The sequence below is a fragment of the Panulirus ornatus genome, chromosome 9 (genome assembly GCF_036320965.1).
Source record: "Panulirus ornatus isolate Po-2019 chromosome 9, ASM3632096v1, whole genome shotgun sequence".
In the NCBI taxonomy this organism is placed as follows: domain Eukaryota; kingdom Metazoa; phylum Arthropoda; class Malacostraca; order Decapoda; family Palinuridae; genus Panulirus; species Panulirus ornatus.
In genome coordinates, this window is record NC_092232.1 from 15,594,287 (window position 1) to 15,615,408 (window position 21,122).

Sequence of the window (21,122 nt, forward strand, 5' to 3'; positions counted from 1 at the left end):
TGTGAAAGAAGAAAGTTAAGAGTAAATGTGAATAAGAGCAAGGTTATTAGGTACAGTAGGGTTGAGGGTCAAGTCAATTGGGAGGTGAGTTTGAATGGAGAAAAACTGGAGGAAGTGAAGTGTTTTAGATATCTGGGAGTGGATCTGGCAGCGGATGGAACCATGGAAGCGGAAGTGGATCATAGGGTGGGGGAGGGGGCGAAAATTCTGGGAGCCTTGAAGAATGTGTGGAAGTCGAGAACATTATCTCGGAAAGCAAAAATGGGTATGTTTGAAGGAATAGTGGTTCCAACAATGTTCTATGGGTGCGAGGCGTGGGCTATGGATAGAGTTGTGCGCAGGAGGATGGATGTGCTGGAAATGAGATATTTGAGGACAATGTGTGGTGTGAGGTGGTTTGATCGAGTAAGTAACGTAAGGGTAAGAGAGATGTGTGGAAATAAAAAGAGCGTGGTTGAGAGAGCAGAAGAGGGTGTTTTGAAATGGTTTGGGCACATGGAGAGAATGAGGGAGGAAAGATTGACCAAGAGGATATATGTGTCGGAGGTGGAGGGAACGAGGAGAAGAGGGAGACCAAATTGGAGGCGGAAAGATGGAGTGAAAAAGATTTTGTGTGATCGGGGCCTGAACATGCAGGAGGGTGAAAGGAGGGCAAGGAATAGAGTGAATTGGAGCGATGTGGTATACCGGGGTTGACGTGCTGTCAGTGGATTGAATCAAGGCATGTGAAGCGTCTGGGGTAAACCATGGAAAGCTGTGTAGGTATGTATATTTGCATGTGTGGACGTGTGTATGTACATGTGTATGGGGGGGGGGGGTTGGGCCATTTCTTTCGTCTGTTTCCTTGCGCTACCTCGCAAACGCGGGAGACAGCGACAAAGTATAAAAAAAAAAAAAAAAAAAAAAAAAAAAAAAAAAAAATATATATATATATATATATATATATACCATTTCATGCCTTTCCATTTACTTTACCTGATAATCCATTTCTTTACATCATAACCTTGCGGTTAAAACTGAACTAGTAGTTTAACACCTCCATAATAGGCAGCCATATACAGCTCTGAATCAAGCAACTTTATTCAAACATTAGCAGTAAGTGGACAACAGAAAGACAATACTGTCCGATTCAGTACTCCCTAAACTATTATAAAAAATTCCCTCTTTTTCTCAGTTGTATCTTCCCAAATTCTTTGGTTGGCACAATTCATTTTGGTCAAAAGACATGAACTGGGAGCTTTTCTGATGGGAAAAAGTTGTCATAATTAGTATTATTATGCAGAAGTTCTACACAAATATAAATACAAATATACACTGATTAATAGAAATTCAGTCTTATTTATTGAAAAATAATTGAATTTGAACTTCGCTCTAATGCTGAAGATAGGTTAATGTGCATGATCATACGAATCTTTTACAGGAGAAGTGGACTGATTGAAAATTTCCTAAGTGCAACATTTTTTCAACTTTAATAAATGTAAAAATTTATAAAACATAATGAAATGACTGCATGGTTAAATACTGCAGGCACCATTAACATAATCTAGAATAACTACCAACTAGCTCACTGTCATATACTATTACTTTCTGAAACATTCTACGTTCTCAAATTTCTGCTTTATCACTGGAAAGATGTTTTCTCTACTATGCTAAAATTTTCCGTAATATTTCAATTCCCTGCATGATAGTCCCACTTACTTTAGAAACAATATGAAAAATGTACATTTAGTTTTATTTCTCTTCTTTCTTAAAATGAAATTTTGGCATGCACTTGCATTACCTTGTAGACTTAATTTACATATCTGTTCACCTCGAGGTAATCTCCAGCCAGTAATCATGCCAACTAAGCAGAACATATATTTACCTATAACTCCTTTAGATGGTTATCTACACGATCTGCATGACTCCTCTAAATGACTCCTCACATACTATTACTTTCTGAAACATTCTACGTTCTCAAATTTCTGCTTTATCACTGGAATAATATTTTCTCTACTGTGCTAAAATTTACTTTAATATTTCAATTCCCTGCATGATAGTCCCACTTACATTAGAAACAATATGAAAAATATACATTTAGATGTATTTCTCTTCTTTTTTAAAATGAAATTTTGGCATGTACTTGCATCACCTTGTAGACTGCATTTACATATCTGTTCACTTCGAGGTAATCTCCAGCTAGTAATCATGCCAACTAAGCAGAACAAATATTAACTTATAACTCCTTTAGATGGTCATCTTCACGAGCTGAATGACTTCTCTAAAAAAAATATCTATGCATCGAGATTCATGCCTCTACTTCAAGGCCACTCACTGAGCCTGGGTTCTTGTTGAGTTGGTTCTGACAATGAAAACACATTTTCATGAAAGTGCTCATAAGGAAACTGGGTAGCTATTTGATGGATTTAGCAAACCTGTCATTAGACCATGTGGAGAATGTGGAGAGTGACTTTATGGATAATTGCACTTCCAGCATTCAGAGCTGACCAAGATGAAGGAAGCAAAAGTGTACATTTGACTAATAGCTGGTAACTTTACAAAGTATCTAATTATGCCATTATGAAAAAAATTATCAATGAATCACACTGGTTATAACAAGCAAAGATTTTATAAATTCAATAGAACATAATACTCAGTAATCATATTTTCAGTAGGTTAAATAAATGATACATCATGCATAGTGGCAACTCACATAAAACTCAATCTTACTCCTGCATTTTTGTGTATTGTGCTAAAATATCTACACATCATTAGAGTTATATAAATACCTACAAAACTGACAAGTTAATTATTTTTTCAAGGACCTGAAAAGCCGAGATTCAGAGAGATGGAAAAAATCTCTCTCTCAGGATGTAAGGAGTTTAACACAATCACTCAAACAGTATCAGAAGTACCAAGATGCTAAAGACATAATATATATATATATATATATATATATATATATATATATATATATATATATATATATATATATATATATATATTTTTTTTCAAACTATTCGCCATTTCCCACGTTAGCGAGGTAGCTTAAGAACAGAGGACTGGGCCATTGAGGGAATATCCTCACCTGGCCCCCTTCTCTGTTCCTTCTTTTGGAAAATTAAAAAAAATTGAGAGGGGAGGATTTCCAGCCCCCCGCTCCCTCCCCTTTTAGTCGCCTTCTACGATACGCAGGGAATACGTGGGAGGTATTCTTTCTCCTCTATCCCCAGGGATAATATATATATATATATATATATATATATATATATATATATATATATATATATATATTTTTTCTTGCTTTGTCGCTGTCTCCCGCGTTTGCGAGGTAGTGCAAGGAAACAGACAAAAGAAATGGCCCAACCCACCCCCATACACATGTATATACATATGTCCACACATGCAAATATACATACCTACACAGCTTTCCATGGTTTACCCCAGACGCTTCACATGCCCTGATTCAATCCACTGACAGCACGTCAACCCCGGTATACCACATCGATCCAATTCACTCTATTCCTTGCCCTCCTTTCACTCTCCTGCATGTTCAGGCCCCGATCACTCAAAATCTTTTTCACTCCATCTTTCCACCTCCAATTTGGTCTCCCTCTTCTCCTCGTTCCCTCCACCTCCGACACATATATCCTCTTGGTCAATCTTTCCTCACTCATTCTCTCCATGTGCCCAAACCATTTCAAAACACCCTCTTCTGCTCTCTCAACCACGCTCTTTTTATTTCCACACATCTCTCTTACCCTTACGTTACTTACTCGATCAAACCACCTCACACCACACATTGTCCTCAAACATCTCATTTCCAGCACATCCATCCTCCTGCGCACAACTCTATCCATAGCCCACGCCTCGCAACCATACAACATTGTTGGAACCACTATTCCTTCAAACATACCCATTTTTGCTTTCCGAGATAATGTTCTCGACTTCCACACATTCTTCAAGGCTCCCAGAATTTTCGCCCCCTCCCCCACCCTATGATCCACTTCCGCTTCCATGGTTCCATCCGCTGCCAGATCCACTCCCAGATATCTAAAACACTTCACTTCCTCCAGTTTTTCTCCATTCAAACTCACCTCCCAATTGACTTGACCCTCAACCCTACTGTACCTAATAACCTTGCTCTTATTCACATTTACTCTTAACTTTCTTCTTTCACACACTTTACCAAGCTCAGTCACCAGCTTCTGCAGTTTCTCACATGAATCAGCCACCAGCGCTGTATCATCAGCGAACAACAACTGACTCACTTCCCAAGCTCTCTCATCCCCAACAGACTTCATACTTGCCCCTCTTTCCAAAACTCTTGCATTCACCTCCCTAACAACCCCATCCATAAACAAATTAAACAACCATGGAGACATCACACACCCCTGCCGCAAAACCTACATTCACTGAGAACCAATCACTTTCCTCTCTTCCTACACGTACACATGCCTTACATCCTCGATAAAAACTTTTCACTGCTTCTAACAACTTGCCTCCCACACCATATATTCTTAATACCTTCCACAGAGCATCTCTATCAACTCTATCATATGCCTTCTCCAGATCCATAAATGCTACATACAAATCCATTTGCTTTCCTAAGTATTTCTCACATACATTCTTCAAAGCAAACACCTGATCCACACATCCTCTACCACTTCTCAAACCACACTGCTCTTCCCCAATCTGATGCTCTGTACATGCCTTCACCCTCTCAATCAATACCCTCCCATATAATTTACCAGGAATACTCAACAAACTTATACCTCTGTAATTTGAGCACTCACTCTTATCCCCTTAGCCTTTGTACAATGGCACTATGCACGCATTCCGCCAATCCTCAGGCACCTCACCAGGAGTCATACATACATTAAATAACCTTACCAACCAATCAATAATACAGTCACCCCCTTTTTTAATAAATTCCACTGCAATACCATCAAAACCTGCTGCCTTGCTGGCTTTCATCTTCCGCAAAGCTTTTACTACCTCTTCTCTGTTTACCAAATCATTTTCCCTAACCCTCTCACTTTGCACACCACCTCGACCAAAACACCCTATAGCTGCCACTCTATCATCAAACACATTCAACAAACCTTCAAAATACTCACTCCATCTCCTTCTCACATCACCACTACTATATATATATATATATATATATATATATATATATATATATTATTATTATTATTATTATACTTTGTCGCTGTCTCCCGCGTTTGCGAGGTAGCGCAAGGAAACAGACGAAAGAAATGGCCCAACCCCCCCCCCATACACATGTATATACATACGTCCACACACGCAAATATACATACCTACACAGCTTTCCATGGTTTACCCCAGACGCTTCACATGCCTTGATTCAATCCACTGACAGCACGTCAACCCCGGTATACCACATCGCTCCAATTCACTCTATTCCTTGCCCTCCTTTCACCCTCCTGCATGTTCAGGCCCCGATCACACAAAATCTTTTTCACTCCATCTTTCCACCTCCAATTTGGTCTCCCTCTTCTCCTTGTTCCCTCCACCTCCGACACATATATCCTCTTGGTCAATCTTTCCTCACTCATCCTCTCCATGTGCCCAAACCACTTCAAAACACCCTCTTCTGCTCTCTCAACCATGCTCTTTTTATTTCCACACATCTCTCTTACCCTTACGTTACTCACTTGATCAAACCACCTCACACCACACATTGTCCTCAAACATCTCATTTCCAGCACATCCATCCTCCTGCGCACAACTCTATCCATAGCCCACGCCTCGCAACCATACAACATTGTTGGAACCACTATTCCTTCAAACATACCCATTTTTGCTTTCCGAGATAATGTTCTCGACTTCCACACATTCTTCAAGGCTCCCAGAATTTTCGCCCCCTCCCCCACCCTATGATCCACTTCCGCTTCCATGGTTCCATCCGCTGCCAGATCCACTCCCAGATATCTAAAACACTTCACTTCCTCCAGTTTTTCTCCATTCAAACTCACCTCCCAATTGACTTGACCCTCAACCCTACTGTACCTAATAACCTTGCTCTTATTCACATTTACTCTTAACTTTCTTCTTCCACACACTTTACCAAACTCAGTCACCAGCTTCTGCAGTTTCTCACATGAATCAACCACCAGCGCTGTATCATCAGCGAACATCAACTGACTCACTTCCCAAGCTCTCTCATCCCCAACAGACTTCATACTTGCCCCTCTTTCCAAAACTCTTGCATTTACCTCCCTAACAACCCCATCCATAAACAAATTAAACAACCATGGAGACATCACACACCCCTGCCGCAAACCTACATTCATATATATATATATATATATATATATATATATATATATATATATATACACATATATATATCCATTTGCTGTTCTAAGTATTTCTCACATACATTCTTCAAAGCAAACACCTGATCCACACATCCTCTACCACTTCTGAAACCACACTGCTCTTCCCCAATCTGATGCTCTGTACATGCCTTCACCCTCTCAATCAATACCCTCCCATACAATTTGCCAGGAATACTCAACAAACTTATACCTCTGTAATTTGAGCACACTCTTATCCCCTTTGCCTTTGTACAATGGCACTATGCAAGCATTCCGCCAATCCTCAGGCACCTCACCATGAGTCATACATACATTAAATAACCTTACCAACCAGTCAACAATACAGTCACCCCCTTTTTTAATAAATTCCACTGCAATACCATCCAAACCTGCTGCCTTGCCGGCTTTCATCTTCCACAAAGCTTTTACTACCTCTTCTCTGTTTACCAAATCATTTTCCCTAACCCTCGCACTTTGCACACCACCTCGACCAAAACACCCTATATCTGCCACTCTATCATCAAACACATTCAACAAAACTTCAAAATACTCACTACATCTCCTTCTCACATCACCACTACTTGTTATCACCTCCCCATTTGTGCCCTTCACTGAAGTTCCCATTTGCTCCCTTGTCTTACGCACTTTATTTACCTCCTTCCAGAACATCTTTTTATTCTCCCTAAAATTTAATGAAACTCTCTCACCCCAACTCTCATTTGCCCTTTTTTTCACCTCTTGCACCTTTCTCTTGACCTCCTGTCTCTTTGTTTTATACGTCTCCCACTCAATTTCATTTATTCCCTGCAAAAATCGTCCAAATGCCTCTCTCTTCTCTTTCACTAATACTCTTACTTCTTCATCCCACCACTCACTACCCTTTCTAATCAACCCACCTCCCACTCTTCTCATGCCACAAGCATCTTTTGCGCAATCCATCACTGATTCCCTAAATACATCCCATTCCTCCCCCACTCCCCTTACTTCCATTGTTCTCACCTTTTTCCATTCTGTACTCAGTCTCTCCTGGTACTTCCTCACACAAGTCTCCTTCCCAAGCTCACTTACTCTCACCACCCTCTTCACCCCAACATTCACTCTTCTTTTCTGGAAACCCATAGAAATCTTCACCTTAGCCTCCACAAGATAATGATCAGACATCCCTCCAGTTGCACCTCTCAGCACATTAACATCCAAAAGTCTCTCTTTCGCGCGCCTGTCAATTAACACGTAATCCAATAACGCTCTCTGGCCATCTCTCCTACTTACATAAGTATACTTATGTATATCTTGCTTTTTAAACCAGGTATTCCCAATCATCAGTCCTTTTTCAGCACATAAATCTACAAGCTCTTCACCATTTCCATTTACAACACTGAACACCCCATGTATACCAATTATTCCCTCAACTGCCACATTACTCACCTTTGCATTCAAATCACCCAACACTACAACCCGGTCTCGTGCATCAAAACCACTAACACACTCATTCAGCTGCTCCCAAAACACTTGCCTCTCATGATCTTTCTTCTCATGCCCAGGTGCATATGCACCAATAATCACCCATCTCTCTCCATCAACTTTCAGTTTTACCCATATTAATCGAGAATTTACTTTCTTACATTCTATCACATACTTCCACAACTGTTTCAGGAGTACTGCTACTCCTTCCCTTGCTCTTGTCCTCTCACTAACCCCTGACTTTACTCCCAAGACATTCCCAAACCACTCTTCCCCTTTACCCTTGAGCTTCGTTTCACTTAGAGCCAAAACATCCAGGTTCCTTTCCTCAAACATACTACCTATCTCTCCTTTTTTCACATCTTGATTACATCCACACACATTTAGGCACCCCAATCTGAGCCTTCGAGGAGGATGAGCACTCCCCGCATGACTCTTTCTTCTGTTTCCCATTTTAGAAAGTTAAAAAAATACAAGGAGGGGAGGATTTCTGGCCCCCCGCTTCCGTCCCCTCTAGTCGCTTTCTACGACACGCGAGGAATGCGTATGTAGCATTTATGGATCTGGAGAAGGCATATGATAGAGTTGATAGAGATGCTCTGTGGAAGGTATTAAGAATATATGGTGTGGGAGGCAAGTTGTTAGAAGCCGTGAAAAATTTTTATCGAGGATGTAAGGCATGTGTACGTGTAGGAAGAGAGGAAAGTGATTGGTTCTCAGTGAATGTAGGTTTGCAGCAGGGGTGTGTGATGTCTCCATGGTTGTTTAATTTGTTTATGGATGGGGTTGTTAGGGAGGTGAATGCAAGAGTTTTGGAAAGAGGGGCAAGTATGAAGTCTGTTGGGGATGAGAGAGCTTGGGAAGCGAGTCAGTTGTTGTTCGCTGAGGATACAGCGCTGGTGGCTGATTCATGTGAGAAACTGCAGAAGCTGGTGACTGAGTTTGGTAAAGTGTGTGAAAGAAGAAAGTTAAGAGTAAATGTGAATAAGAGCAAGGTTATTAGGTACAGTAGGGTTGAGGGTCAAGTCAATTGGGAGGTGAGTTTGAATGGAGAAAAACTGGAGGAAGTGAAGTGTTTTAGATATCTGGGAGTGGATCTGGCAGCGGATGGAACCATGGAAGCGGAAGTGGATCATAGGGTGGGGGAGGGGGCGAAAATTCTGGGAGCCTTGAAGAATGTGTGGAAGTCGAGAACATTATCTCGGAAAGCAAAAATGGGTATGTTTGAAGGAATAGTGGTTCCAACAATGTTCTATGGGTGCGAGGCGTGGGCTATGGATAGAGTTGTGCGCAGGAGGATGGATGTGCTGGAAATGAGATATTTGAGGACAATGTGTGGTGTGAGGTGGTTTGATCGAGTAAGTAACGTAAGGGTAAGAGAGATGTGTGGAAATAAAAAGAGCGTGGTTGAGAGAGCAGAAGAGGGTGTTTTGAAATGGTTTGGGCACATGGAGAGAATGAGGGAGGAAAGATTGACCAAGAGGATATATGTGTCGGAGGTGGAGGGAACGAGGAGAAGAGGGAGACCAAATTGGAGGCGGAAAGATGGAGTGAAAAAGATTTTGTGTGATCGGGGCCTGAACATGCAGGAGGGTGAAAGGAGGGCAAGGAATAGAGTGAATTGGAGCGATGTGGTATACCGGGGTTGACGTGCTGTCAGTGGATTGAATCAAGGCATGTGAAGCGTCTGGGGTAAACCATGGAAAGCTGTGTAGGTATGTATATTTGCGTGTGTGGACGTATGTATATACATGTGTATGGGGGTGGGTTGGGCCATTTCTTTCATCTGTTTCCTTGCGCTACCTCGCAAACGCGGGAGACAGTGACAAAAAAAAAAAAAAAAAAAAAAAAAAAAAAAAAAATTTTTTTTTTTTTTTCCAAAAGGAACAGAGAAGAGGGCCAGGTGAGGATATTTCCTCAAAGGCCCAGTCCTCTGTTCTTAACGCTACCTCGCTGTCGCGGGAAATGGCGGATAGTATGAAAAAAAAAAAAAAAAAAATATATATATATATATATATATATATATATATATACCATTTCATGCCTTTCCATTTACTTTACCTGATAATCCATTTCTTTACATCATAACCTTGTGGTTAAAACTGAACTAGTAGTTTAACACCTCCATAATAGGCAGCCATATACAGCTCTGAATCAAGCAACTTTATTCAAACATTAGCAGTAAGTGGACAACAGAAAGACAATACTGTCCGATTCAGTACTCCCTAAACTATTATAAAAAATTCCCTCTTTTTCTCAGTTGTATCTTCCCAAATTCTTTGGTTGGCACAATTCATTTTGGTCAAAAGACATGAACTGGGAGCTTTTCTGATGGGAAAAAGTTGTCATAATTAGTATTATTATGCAGAAGTTCTACACAAATATAAATACAAATATACACTGATTAATAGAAATTCAGTCTTATTTATTGAAAAATAATTGAATTTGAACTTCGCTCTAATGCTGAAGATAGGTTAATGTGCATGATCATACGAATCTTTTACAGGAGAAGTGGACTGATTGAAAATTTCCTAAGTGCAACATTTTTTCAACTTTAATAAATGTAAAAATGTATAAAACATAATGAAATGACTGCATGGTTAAATACTGCAGGCACCATTAACATAATCTAGAATAACTACCAACTAGCTCACTGTCATATACTATTACTTTCTGAAACATTCTACGTTCTCAAATTTCTGCTTTATCACTGGAAAGATGTTTTCTCTACTATGCTAAAATTTACCGTAATATTTCAATTCCCTGCATGATAGTCCCACTTACTTTAGAAACAATATGAAAAATGTACATTTAGTTTTATTTCTCTTCTTTCTTAAAATGAAATTTTGGCATGCACTTGCATTACCTTGTAGACTTAATTTACATATCTGTTCACCTCGAGGTAATCTCCAGCCAGTAATCATGCCAACTAAGCAGAACATATATTTACCTATAACTCCTTTAGATGGTTATCTACACGATCTGCATGACTCCTCTAAATGACTCCTCACATACTATTACTTTCTGAAACATTCTACGTTCTCAAATTTCTGCTTTATCACTGGAATAATATTTTCTCTACTGTGCTAAAATTTACTTTAATATTTCAATTCCCTGCATGATAGTCCCACTTACATTAGAAACAATATGAAAAATATACATTTAGATGTATTTCTCTTCTTTTTTAAAATGAAATTTTGGCATGTACTTGCATCACCTTGTAGACTGCATTTACATATCTGTTCACTTCGAGGTAATCTCCAGCTAGTAATCATGCCAACTAAGCAGAACAAATATTAACTTATAACTCCTTTAGATGGTCATCTTCACGAGCTGAATGACTTCTCTAAAAAAAATATCTATGCATCGAGATTCATGCCTCTACTTCAAGGCCACTCACTGAGCCTGGGTTCTTGTTGAGTTGGTTCTGACAATGAAAACACATTTTCATGAAAGTGCTCATAAGGAAACTGGGTAGCTATTTGATGGATTTAGCAAACCTGTCATTAGACCATGTGGAGAATGTGGAGAGTGACTTTATGGATAATTGCACTTCCAGCATTCAGAGCTGACCAAGATGAAGGAAGCAAAAGTGTACATTTGACTAATAGCTGGTAACTTTACAAAGTATCTAATTATGCCATTATGAAAAAAATTATCAATGAATCACACTGGTTATAACAAGCAAAGATTTTATAAATTCAATAGAACATAATACTCAGTAATCATATTTTCAGTAGGTTAAATAAATGATACATCATGCATAGTGGCAACTCACATAAAACTCAATCTTACTCCTGCATTTTTGTGTATTGTGCTAAAATATCTACACATCATTAGAGTTATATAAATACCTACAAAACTGACAAGTTAATTATTTTTTCAAGGACCTGAAAAGCCGAGATTCAGAGAGATGGAAAAAATCTCTCTCTCAGGATGTAAGGAGTTTAACACAATCACTCAAACAGTATCAGAAGTACCAAGATGCTAAAGACATAATATATATATATATATATATATATATATATATATATATATATATTTTTTTTTTTTTTTTTTTTTTTTATACTTTGTCGCTGTCTCCCGCGTTTGCGAGGTAGCGCAAGGAAACAGACGAAAGAAATGGCCCAACCCCCCCCATACACATGTACATACACACGTCCACACACGGAAATATACATACCTACAGAGCTTTCCATGGTTTACCCCGGACGCTTCACATGCCTTGATTCAATCCACTGACAGCACGTCAACCCCTGTATACCACATCGCTCCAATTCACTCTATTCCTTGCCCTCCTTTCACCCTCCTGCATGTTTAGGCCCCGATCACACAAAATCCTTTTCACTCCATCTTTCCACCTCCAATTTGGTCTCCCTCTTCTCCTCGTTCCCTCCACCTCCGACACATATATCCTCTTGGTCAATCTTTCCTCACTCATTCTCTCCATGTGCCCAAACCATTTCAAAACACCCTCTTCTGCTCTCTCAACCACGCTCTTTTTATTTCCACACATCTCTCTTACCCTTACGTTACTTACTCGATCAAACCACCTCACACCACACATTGTCCTCAAACATCTCATTTCCAGCACATCCAACCTCCTGCGCACAACTCTATCCATAGCCCACGCCTCGCAACCATACAACATTGTTGGAACTACTATTCCTTCAAACATACCCATTTTTGCTTTCCGGGATAATGTTCTCGACTTCCACACATTTTTCAAGGCTCCCAAAATTTTTGCCCCCTCCCCCACCCTATGATCCACTTCCGCTTCCATGGTTCCATCCGCTGACAGATCCACTCCCAGATATCTAAAACACTTCACTTCCTCCAGTTTTTCACCATTCAAACTCACCTCCCAATTGACTTGACCCTCAACCCTACTGTACCTAATAACCTTGCTCTTATTCACATTTACTCTTAACTTTCTTCTTCCACACACTTTACCAAACTCCGTCACCAGCTTCTGCAGTTTCTCACATGAATCCGCCACCAGCGCTGTATCATCAGCGAACAACAACTGACTCACTTCCCAAGCTCTCTCATCCCCAACAGACTTCATACTTGTCCCTCTTTCCAAAACTCTTGCATTTACCTCCCTAACAACCCCATCCATAAACAAATTAAACAACCATGGAGACATCACACACCCCTGCCGCAAACCTACATTCACTGAGAACCAATCACTTACCTAATTGTTAGAAGCAGTGAAAAGTTTTTATCGAGGATGTAAGGCATGTGTACGTGTAGGAAGAGAGGATATATATATATATATATATATATATATATATATATATATATATTTTTTTTCAAACTATTCGCCATTTCCCACGTTAGCGAGGTAGCTTAAGAACAGAGGACTGGGCCATTGAGGGAATATCCTCACCTGGCCCCCTTCTCTGTTCCTTCTTTTGGAAAATTAAAAAAAATTGAGAGGGGAGGATTTCCAGCCCCCCGCTCCCTCCCCTTTTAGTCGCCTTCTACGATACGCAGGGAATACGTGGGAGGTATTCTTTCTCCTCTATCCCCAGGGATAATATATATATATATATATATATATATATATATATATATATATATATATATATATATATATATATATATATATATATATTTTTTCTTGCTTTGTCGCTGTCTCCCGCGTTTGCGAGGTAGTGCAAGGAAACAGACAAAAGAAATGGCCCAACCCACCCCCATACACATGTATATACATATGTCCACACATGCAAATATACATACCTACACAGCTTTCCATGGTTTACCCCAGACGCTTCACATGCCCTGATTCAATCCACTGACAGCACGTCAACCCCGGTATACCACATCAATCCAATTCACTCTATTCCTTGCCCTCCTTTCACTCTCCTGCATGTTCAGGCCCCGATCACTCAAAATCTTTTTCACTCCATCTTTCCACCTCCAATTTGGTCTCCCACTTCTCCTCGTTCCCTCCACCTCCGACACATATATCCTCTTGGTCAATCTTTCCTCACTCATTCTCTCCATGTGCCCAAACCATTTCAAAACACCCTCTTCTGCTCTCTCAACCACGCTCTTTTTATTTCCACACATCTCTCTTACCCTTACGTTACTTACTCGATCAAACCACCTCACACCACACATTGTCCTCAAACATCTCATTTCCAGCACATCCATCATCCTGCGCACAACTCTATCCATAGCCCACGCCTCGCAACCATACAACATTGTTGGAACCACTATTCCTTCAAACATACCCACTTTTGCTTTCCGAGATAATGTTCTCGACTTCCACACATTCTTCAAGGCTCCCAGGATTTTCGCCCCCTCCCCCACCCTATGATCCACTTCCGCTTCCATGGTTCTATCCGCTGCCAGATCCACTCCCAGATATCTAAAACACTTTACGTCCTCCAGTTTTTCTCCATTCCAACTTACCTCCCAACTGACTTGACCCTTAACCCTACTGTACCTAATTACCTTGCTCTTATTCACATTCATATTCATATTATTATTATTTTTATTATTTTGCTTTGTCGCTGTCTCCTGCGTTTGCAAGGTAGCGCAAGGAAACAGACGAAAGAAATGGCCCAACTCACCCCCATACACAATGTATATACATACATGTACACACACGCAAATATACATACCTATACATCTCAATGTACACATATATACACACACAGACACATACATATATACCCATGCAAACAATTCACACTGTCTGCCTTTATTCATTCCCATCGCCACCTTGCCACACACACACACATATATATATATCGCTACCTCGCTAATGCGGGAAATGGCGAATAGTATGAAAGAAAAGAAAGATTTATATACATATATATCTTTTTCTAATTTCCAACATTCTGCCATGAGACTTTATGAATCTGAATGTCAGAACAACAAAATCTGACCACACCACCATAAAAAACAAGATTTGATAAAATCATTAGGAATTACAGCATACTTTATTGAGACTACATTGATTTTCTTATATAACAAAGCTAGGTGACATAGCCTCGTCAAACTCTTTGTGAGAATGATAACCTACTGAAGATAATGCTTGTGAGTTAGCCTTTAGAGCTGGACTTTAGAGGTGGGGCTCTTGTCAATGGCATCTGTGAGGGTGGCAGGAAGAGAAGGGAATGTGACACCCACCCAGTCAAGTTAGTCACTTATGATTTACTGGTAGTGGCGATGTAAGAATTAGCAGGAGGAGCAACAAAATAAAAGAATAAAGGGAGAGAGACGAAAGAAATATACACTGCAATATTCATAATTTTTGGAAATAGAAATCAAGAAGTTTTAAAACTTTTATTTCAAAATTGTTGGCTCCAGTCATGGACAACAGTCTGCATCAAGGTCATGCCTTAACTGAAATAAGAGAAAATTTTGAAAGGTGAAAGTAAGAGACAATGAAAAGTATCTATGAATTTTGGAGGAAGTGGAAAACCTGTCTTTTGAAATGTGCCAGGTCATAGTTATTGGGAAAGACATGAAAGGGTAGACAGTTCCAAAGCTTCAAGGTGTAGGGAAAGAAACTGTTATCAAAACAGCCCACCCTTGGACTGCCAAAGGCCACACACTAATCATATGAAGTAGCAATTTCCTGAATGTGGTTTAGCTAGTGGTGGGGGCACACAAGCAGTCAGCTCTTGGGAGCAAAAACCTAAGTTAATACCTATAGAAGAGGAAAAGTAAACCAACATTGTGGCATAGGGCAAATGGGTCAAGTTTTGATGTTAGCATGGGAGAGTTTATATGCTGGACTGCTTTTGACTCAACTTTGTCAAGTAATGATGCAGAGCTACAACCAACCTAGATGTGAGAGCAAGCAGTACTCCATACAAGGATGAATCAATCCTTTGTCGGGTAAGCACTTCCAAAACTAGTGGAGTAAGGTAAAAGAGGATGTGAGGGTGGTGTTGGGAGGTAAGCATGACCTTGGTGTGAACTGGGAGGCAGGAGCTCACATTCACACACTCCTAACTGACTTGCTTCTAATAGGAACTAAGAAGACTCACCTTCGAGTCTGCCACAAGGAGGAGGTCAAATGGAATGGCAGCAACAACGTCGATGAGGAACCAGCCCCTGAGGTAGTGGAGAGCAATCTTGCCTGGGTGTGAGACTACCTCGTCGTTGTGGTTCACGTACGTCGTCCGGAAGTTGATGACAATGTCGATCATGAACATTATGTCAACTGAGAGGAGGAAGAACGAGGGGGGAACGGAATTAGAATGTAGCTAATACAAGTTAGTAAATTAGACAAATAAAAGAGGTCAAAATAAAATCTGATGGTTAGAATTAGCAGTTAATACAAAATCTGTAAAAGCTAACTTATTACTGAAAAACCTGAATCATACCACCTACACATTGAGTATCCCTTATCCAAAATGCCTGGGGCCAGAAGTGTTTTGGATTTTGGATTTTTTGGATTCTAGAATGTTTGCATATACAGAGAAAGAATACTTCCCATGTATTCCCTGCGTGTCATAGAAGGTGACTAAAAGGGGAGGGAGCAGGGGGCTGGAAATGCTCCCCTCTCATTTTTAATTTTCCAAAAGAAGGAACAGAGAAGGGGGCCAAGTGAGGATACTCCCTTAAAGGCTCAGTCCTCTGTTCTTAACGCTACCTAGTTAACATGAGAAATGGCGAATCGTATGAAAAAAAGAGATTTCTTTGAGATGGGACCCAAGTCTAAACACAAAATCCATTTATGTTTCATATACACCTTACACACATAACCTGAAGGTAATTCATACAAGTTTTTTTTATTAAGTTTTTTGCTTGAAAAAAATTTCTTAACAGAATCATCAGAAAGCTAAGGTGTCACAACCTCAGCTGCCCATGTGGACAATCTGTGGTTATTTGGCATCACCTTCACTCCTGACTGAATTCATATGCTAATGATAAGCAGTCATTCTTACACTTATTCACACATAAGTACTTAACCATAAAAAAAAAAATGAAATACCATCAATACAACGAAAAATAATGTGCTTATGTGTCAAATTTTCCACTTGTAGCATCATATCGCTGCTAAAAAAGTTTCAAATTTTGGATTTTTTTATTAGGAATGCTCAACCTGTATTAGATTTAAAAGATTTACACTAATCAAATCATCCTGAAACTTGTATGGACAATTATCTTATTTCACCTGCAGATAAAGAACAGGAAGCAGGTAGTAAGATAATAAGATATTCATTTTTCAAAAATGTATTTAATTTGACAATGTAATTCATCCAGTTTTTGTTATGCAGCATTTGATCTTAAAAGTTGTAAGGCTGTGATATAAACAAATAAAGTTATTTGTAAAATAAACAAGAGAAATCACTTATGAAAATTGCTTACATCATAACCCATGCTATGAGTTACCCGACATCAAGTCTCAAGTCATGAGTTACTCCTTCCATCTTGACCATGGTAATGAGTTATCCATTACATCACAACTCAGGTAATGAATAACCTCTTACATCAAAACCTAGGTAATGGGTTACTCCTCATATGATGCAAGTAACAAGTTATCCCTTATACTATGACCCAGGTAATGACCTACCCTTTACATCATGACCTAAGCAATCAGTTATCCCTCACAGAAGGACCCAGATAATGAATTATGTTTCATCACGACTCAGGTAATAAGTTACCTTTTACATCATGTTCCAGATAATATAAATGCTGACCACGCTAATGACTTACTCGTGTCATGATTCAGGTTAATGCAATAAATAAGGTCATAGGGGATAGGGGAGAAAGAATACTTCCCACGTATTCCCTGCGTGTCGTAGAAGGCGACTAAAAGGGGAGGGAGCAGGTGGCTGGAAATCCTCCCCTCTTTTTTTTTTTTTTTTTGATTTTCCAACAGAAGGAACAGATAAGGGGGCCAGGTGAAGATATTCCCTCAAAGGCCCAGTCCTCTGTTCTTAACGCTACCTCACTAACGCGGGAAATGGCGAATAGTATGGAAGTATTTCTGACATCATAAGTGATGCAAGAGGTGTTTGCAACATCAAACTTGTTCACTAAATTCTCTGATGGTGAATCTCAAGAAGCTCATGTTAATGGTACAGTACTACAAGTGATGAAGTTTCATGTCATAACTACTGTAATTGTTTCAGATTATGAATTGCTTTCATGTTCTGACACTATCAGTGGCCATAACACTGATGCAACTCACTTAAAATGTTACTTCTGCCACCAAAAATCAAAAAGTCAAAGAAAACAGCTTTAAATATGTCTAAGATACTGTCTGTGGCATGTATCATTACTCTGATGGCGTGTGAAACTTACTGATGAGTGGTCACAGAATATGCTCCAACAAAAAAAAATGCACCAATAAATCCATGTACCACATACAAGAATAAAAACAAGTGTTGTCTAACCCCACTAAGTTATCTTTTCCAACCACCAAAATTCGTGTTTTTTGCACTATCAAAAAATATAATTAATCCTACAATATTAAAGACATTCATATAACAATGAAAATTATAATTTTGGAAATATTTTCTATCCACTACTTTCATAGTAATAACATATTCAAATTTTGCAGATATGAGAGTAGGGCCTAAGTTTCAAGTGAGTTGCTAGTGTGCATGTTTTATCATTTATTTCACTTAAAGTGAAATACTGATTACCAATTATTATCATATTTCATCTAATAAAAGAAAATTATCATGTCATTCACTGATAATTTTCTCAATAACAGGAACAGTATATATGTCTGATAAATCACAACTTGTGCTGGTGTTGTCAACTTCAAGCAAACACTAGCAACATTGCCTCTACTTTTGCCTGAAAACCTTTGCCTGTCCAATCATGTTCAACAAATGATGATGAAAGATTTAGTGTCCATGAAACACTCATTAAATGATCTTAAAACATATCAAAATTGTCAAATAATTCAGGATCATCTGCCTGGCTCTCTTAGTCTAGCTAAATCTCCTTCCTAATAAACTCTAATATGCTCTCATTGTCATGGCTGGAGGATGAATGACTACAGCAGAAACTATCACCCAGTCACATTAAGCACCACACAGGCTCAGTGTACAGCCTTGAAACAGAAGTGTGAAACTGCGTAAATATCCATATGGAGAAGTAAAAGGGTTGAATTACTCCAGGATCCTTTCCTGAAAGGGTTAACCCAAAACCCTCTTTAAAGGAATTCTTGCAGTTACAAGGTTGTGTTACAAGCAGTAACAATGAAAAGATGGACTACACTCTAATGGAGCATATTATTCTTTCTACTGCTTCACTTGATGTAGGTTCCTCTACATCAAACTTCATGACCTTTCTCATCAGCTGCAGAAATGGCACCTTCTGCACTTCCCTGCCTGCTATTGCAAAGTGACTCTGCAATTTAGTCTTCCCCTCTGACTGAACAGCTTCCAGAGCATCTGGAAAAGACACCAGACCTTATCTGCTTTTTTAATGAATTTGTCTTCTTTCCAGGGGATGGGGAGAAGGAATACTTCCCAAGCATTCCTCACGTGTTGTAGAAGAGGACTACAGGGGATGGGAGTGGGGGTCCAGAAACCCTCCCCTCCTTGTATTTAACTTTTTAAAAGGGGTAACAGAAAAGGGAGTCACGTGAGGAGTGCTCATCCTTCTCAAAGGCTCAGACTGGGGTGTCGGAAAGTAACCAGGATGCTTTGGCTTTGAGTGAAACAAAGCTCAAGGGTAAAGGGCAAGAGTAGTTTGGGAATGTTTTGGGAGTAAAGTCAGGGGTTGGTGAGAGGACAAGAGCAAGGGAAGGGGTAGCACTACTTCTGAAACAGGAGTGGTAGGAGTATGTGATAGTGTAAGAAAGTAAACTCTAGAATGATATGGGTAAAACTGAAAGTGGATGGAGAGAGTGTGTTTTGGGAGCATCTGAGTGAGTGTGTTAGTAGTTTTGGTGCACGAGACCGAGTTAAAGTGATGGGTGACTTGAATGCAAAGGTGAGTAATGTGGCAGTGGAGGGAATAATTGGTGTACATGGAGTGTTCAGTGTAAATGGAAATGGTGAAGAGCTTGTAGATTTGTGTGCTGAAAAAGGACTGGTGATTGGGAATATCTGGTTTAAAAAGAGGGATATACAGAAGTATAAGTATGTAAGTAGGAGAGATGGCCAGAGAGCGTTACTGGATTATGCGTTAATTCATAGGCGTGCTAAAGAGAGACTTTTGGATGTTAATGTGCTGAGAGGTGCAACTGGAGGGATGTCTGATCATTATCTTATGGAGGCGAAGGTGAAGCTTTGTAGAGGTTTTCAGAAAAGAAGAGAGAATGTTGGGGTGGAGAGAGTGGTGAGAGTAAGTGAACTAAGGAAACTTGTGTGAGGAAGTACCAGGAAAGACTGAGTGCAGAATGGAAAAAGGTGAGAGCAAAGGACATAAGGGGAGTGGGGGAGGAATGGGATGTATTTAGGGAAGCAGTGATGGCTTGCGCAAAAGATGCTTGTGGCGTGAGAAGTGTGGGATGTGGGCTGATTAGAAAGGGTAATGAGAGGTGGGATGAAGAAGTAAGATTATTAGTGAAAGAAAAGAGAGAAGCTTTTGGACGGGTTTTGCAGGGAAATAGTGCAAATGACTGGGAGATGCATAAAAGAAAGAGGCAGGAGGTCAAAAGGTGAAAAAGAGGGCAAATGAGAGTTGGGTTGAGAGTATCATTAAATTTTAGGGAGGTAAATAAAGTGCATAAGACAAGAGAACAAATGGGAATATCGGTGAAGGGGGCTAATGGGGAAGTGGTAACAAGGAGTGGTGATGTGAGAAGCAGATGGAGTAAGTATTTTGAAGGTTTGTTGAATGTGTCAGATGATAGAATGGCAGATATAGGGTGTTTTGGATGAGGTGGTGTGCAAAGAGAGGATTAGGAAGAATGATTTGGTAAACAGAGAAGAGGTAGTAAAAGCTTTGCGGAAGATGAAAGCTGGTAAGGCAGTGGGTTTGGATGCTATTGCAGTGGAATTTATTAAAAAAGGGAGTGACTGTGTTGATAACTGGTTGGTAAGGATATATAATTTATGTATGACTCATGGTGAAGTGCCTGAGGACTGGCAGAATGCATGCATAGTGCCATTGTGCAAAGGCAAAGGGGATAAAGGTGAGTGCTTTAATTAAAGAGGTATAAGTTTGTTGAGTATTCCTGGGAAATTACATGGGAGGGTATTGATTGAGAGGGTGAAGGCATGTACAGAGCATCAGATTGGGGAAGAGTAGTGTGGTTTCAGAAGTGGTAGAGGATGTGTGGATCAGGTGTTTGCTTTGAAGAATGTATGCGAGAAATACTTAGAAAAACAAATGGATTTGTATGTAGCAATTATGGATCTGGAGAAGGCATATGATAAGAGTTGATAGAGATGCTCT

The 21,122-nt window shown here is 39.7% G+C and overlaps 1 protein-coding gene across 1 annotated transcript in view; it reads right to left on the reverse strand.

The window, feature by feature from the left end:
• Positions 1 to 21,122, reverse strand: part of sei (potassium voltage-gated channel seizure) — a 924,474-nt gene that overhangs the window by 836,157 nt on the left and 67,195 nt on the right. Inside the window, exon 4 of the mRNA XM_071664734.1 lies at positions 15,800 to 15,975. Within this exon, the coding sequence (XP_071520835.1) occupies positions 15,800 to 15,975 (176 nt within the window). The remainder of the gene's footprint in view (positions 1 to 15,799; positions 15,976 to 21,122) is intronic.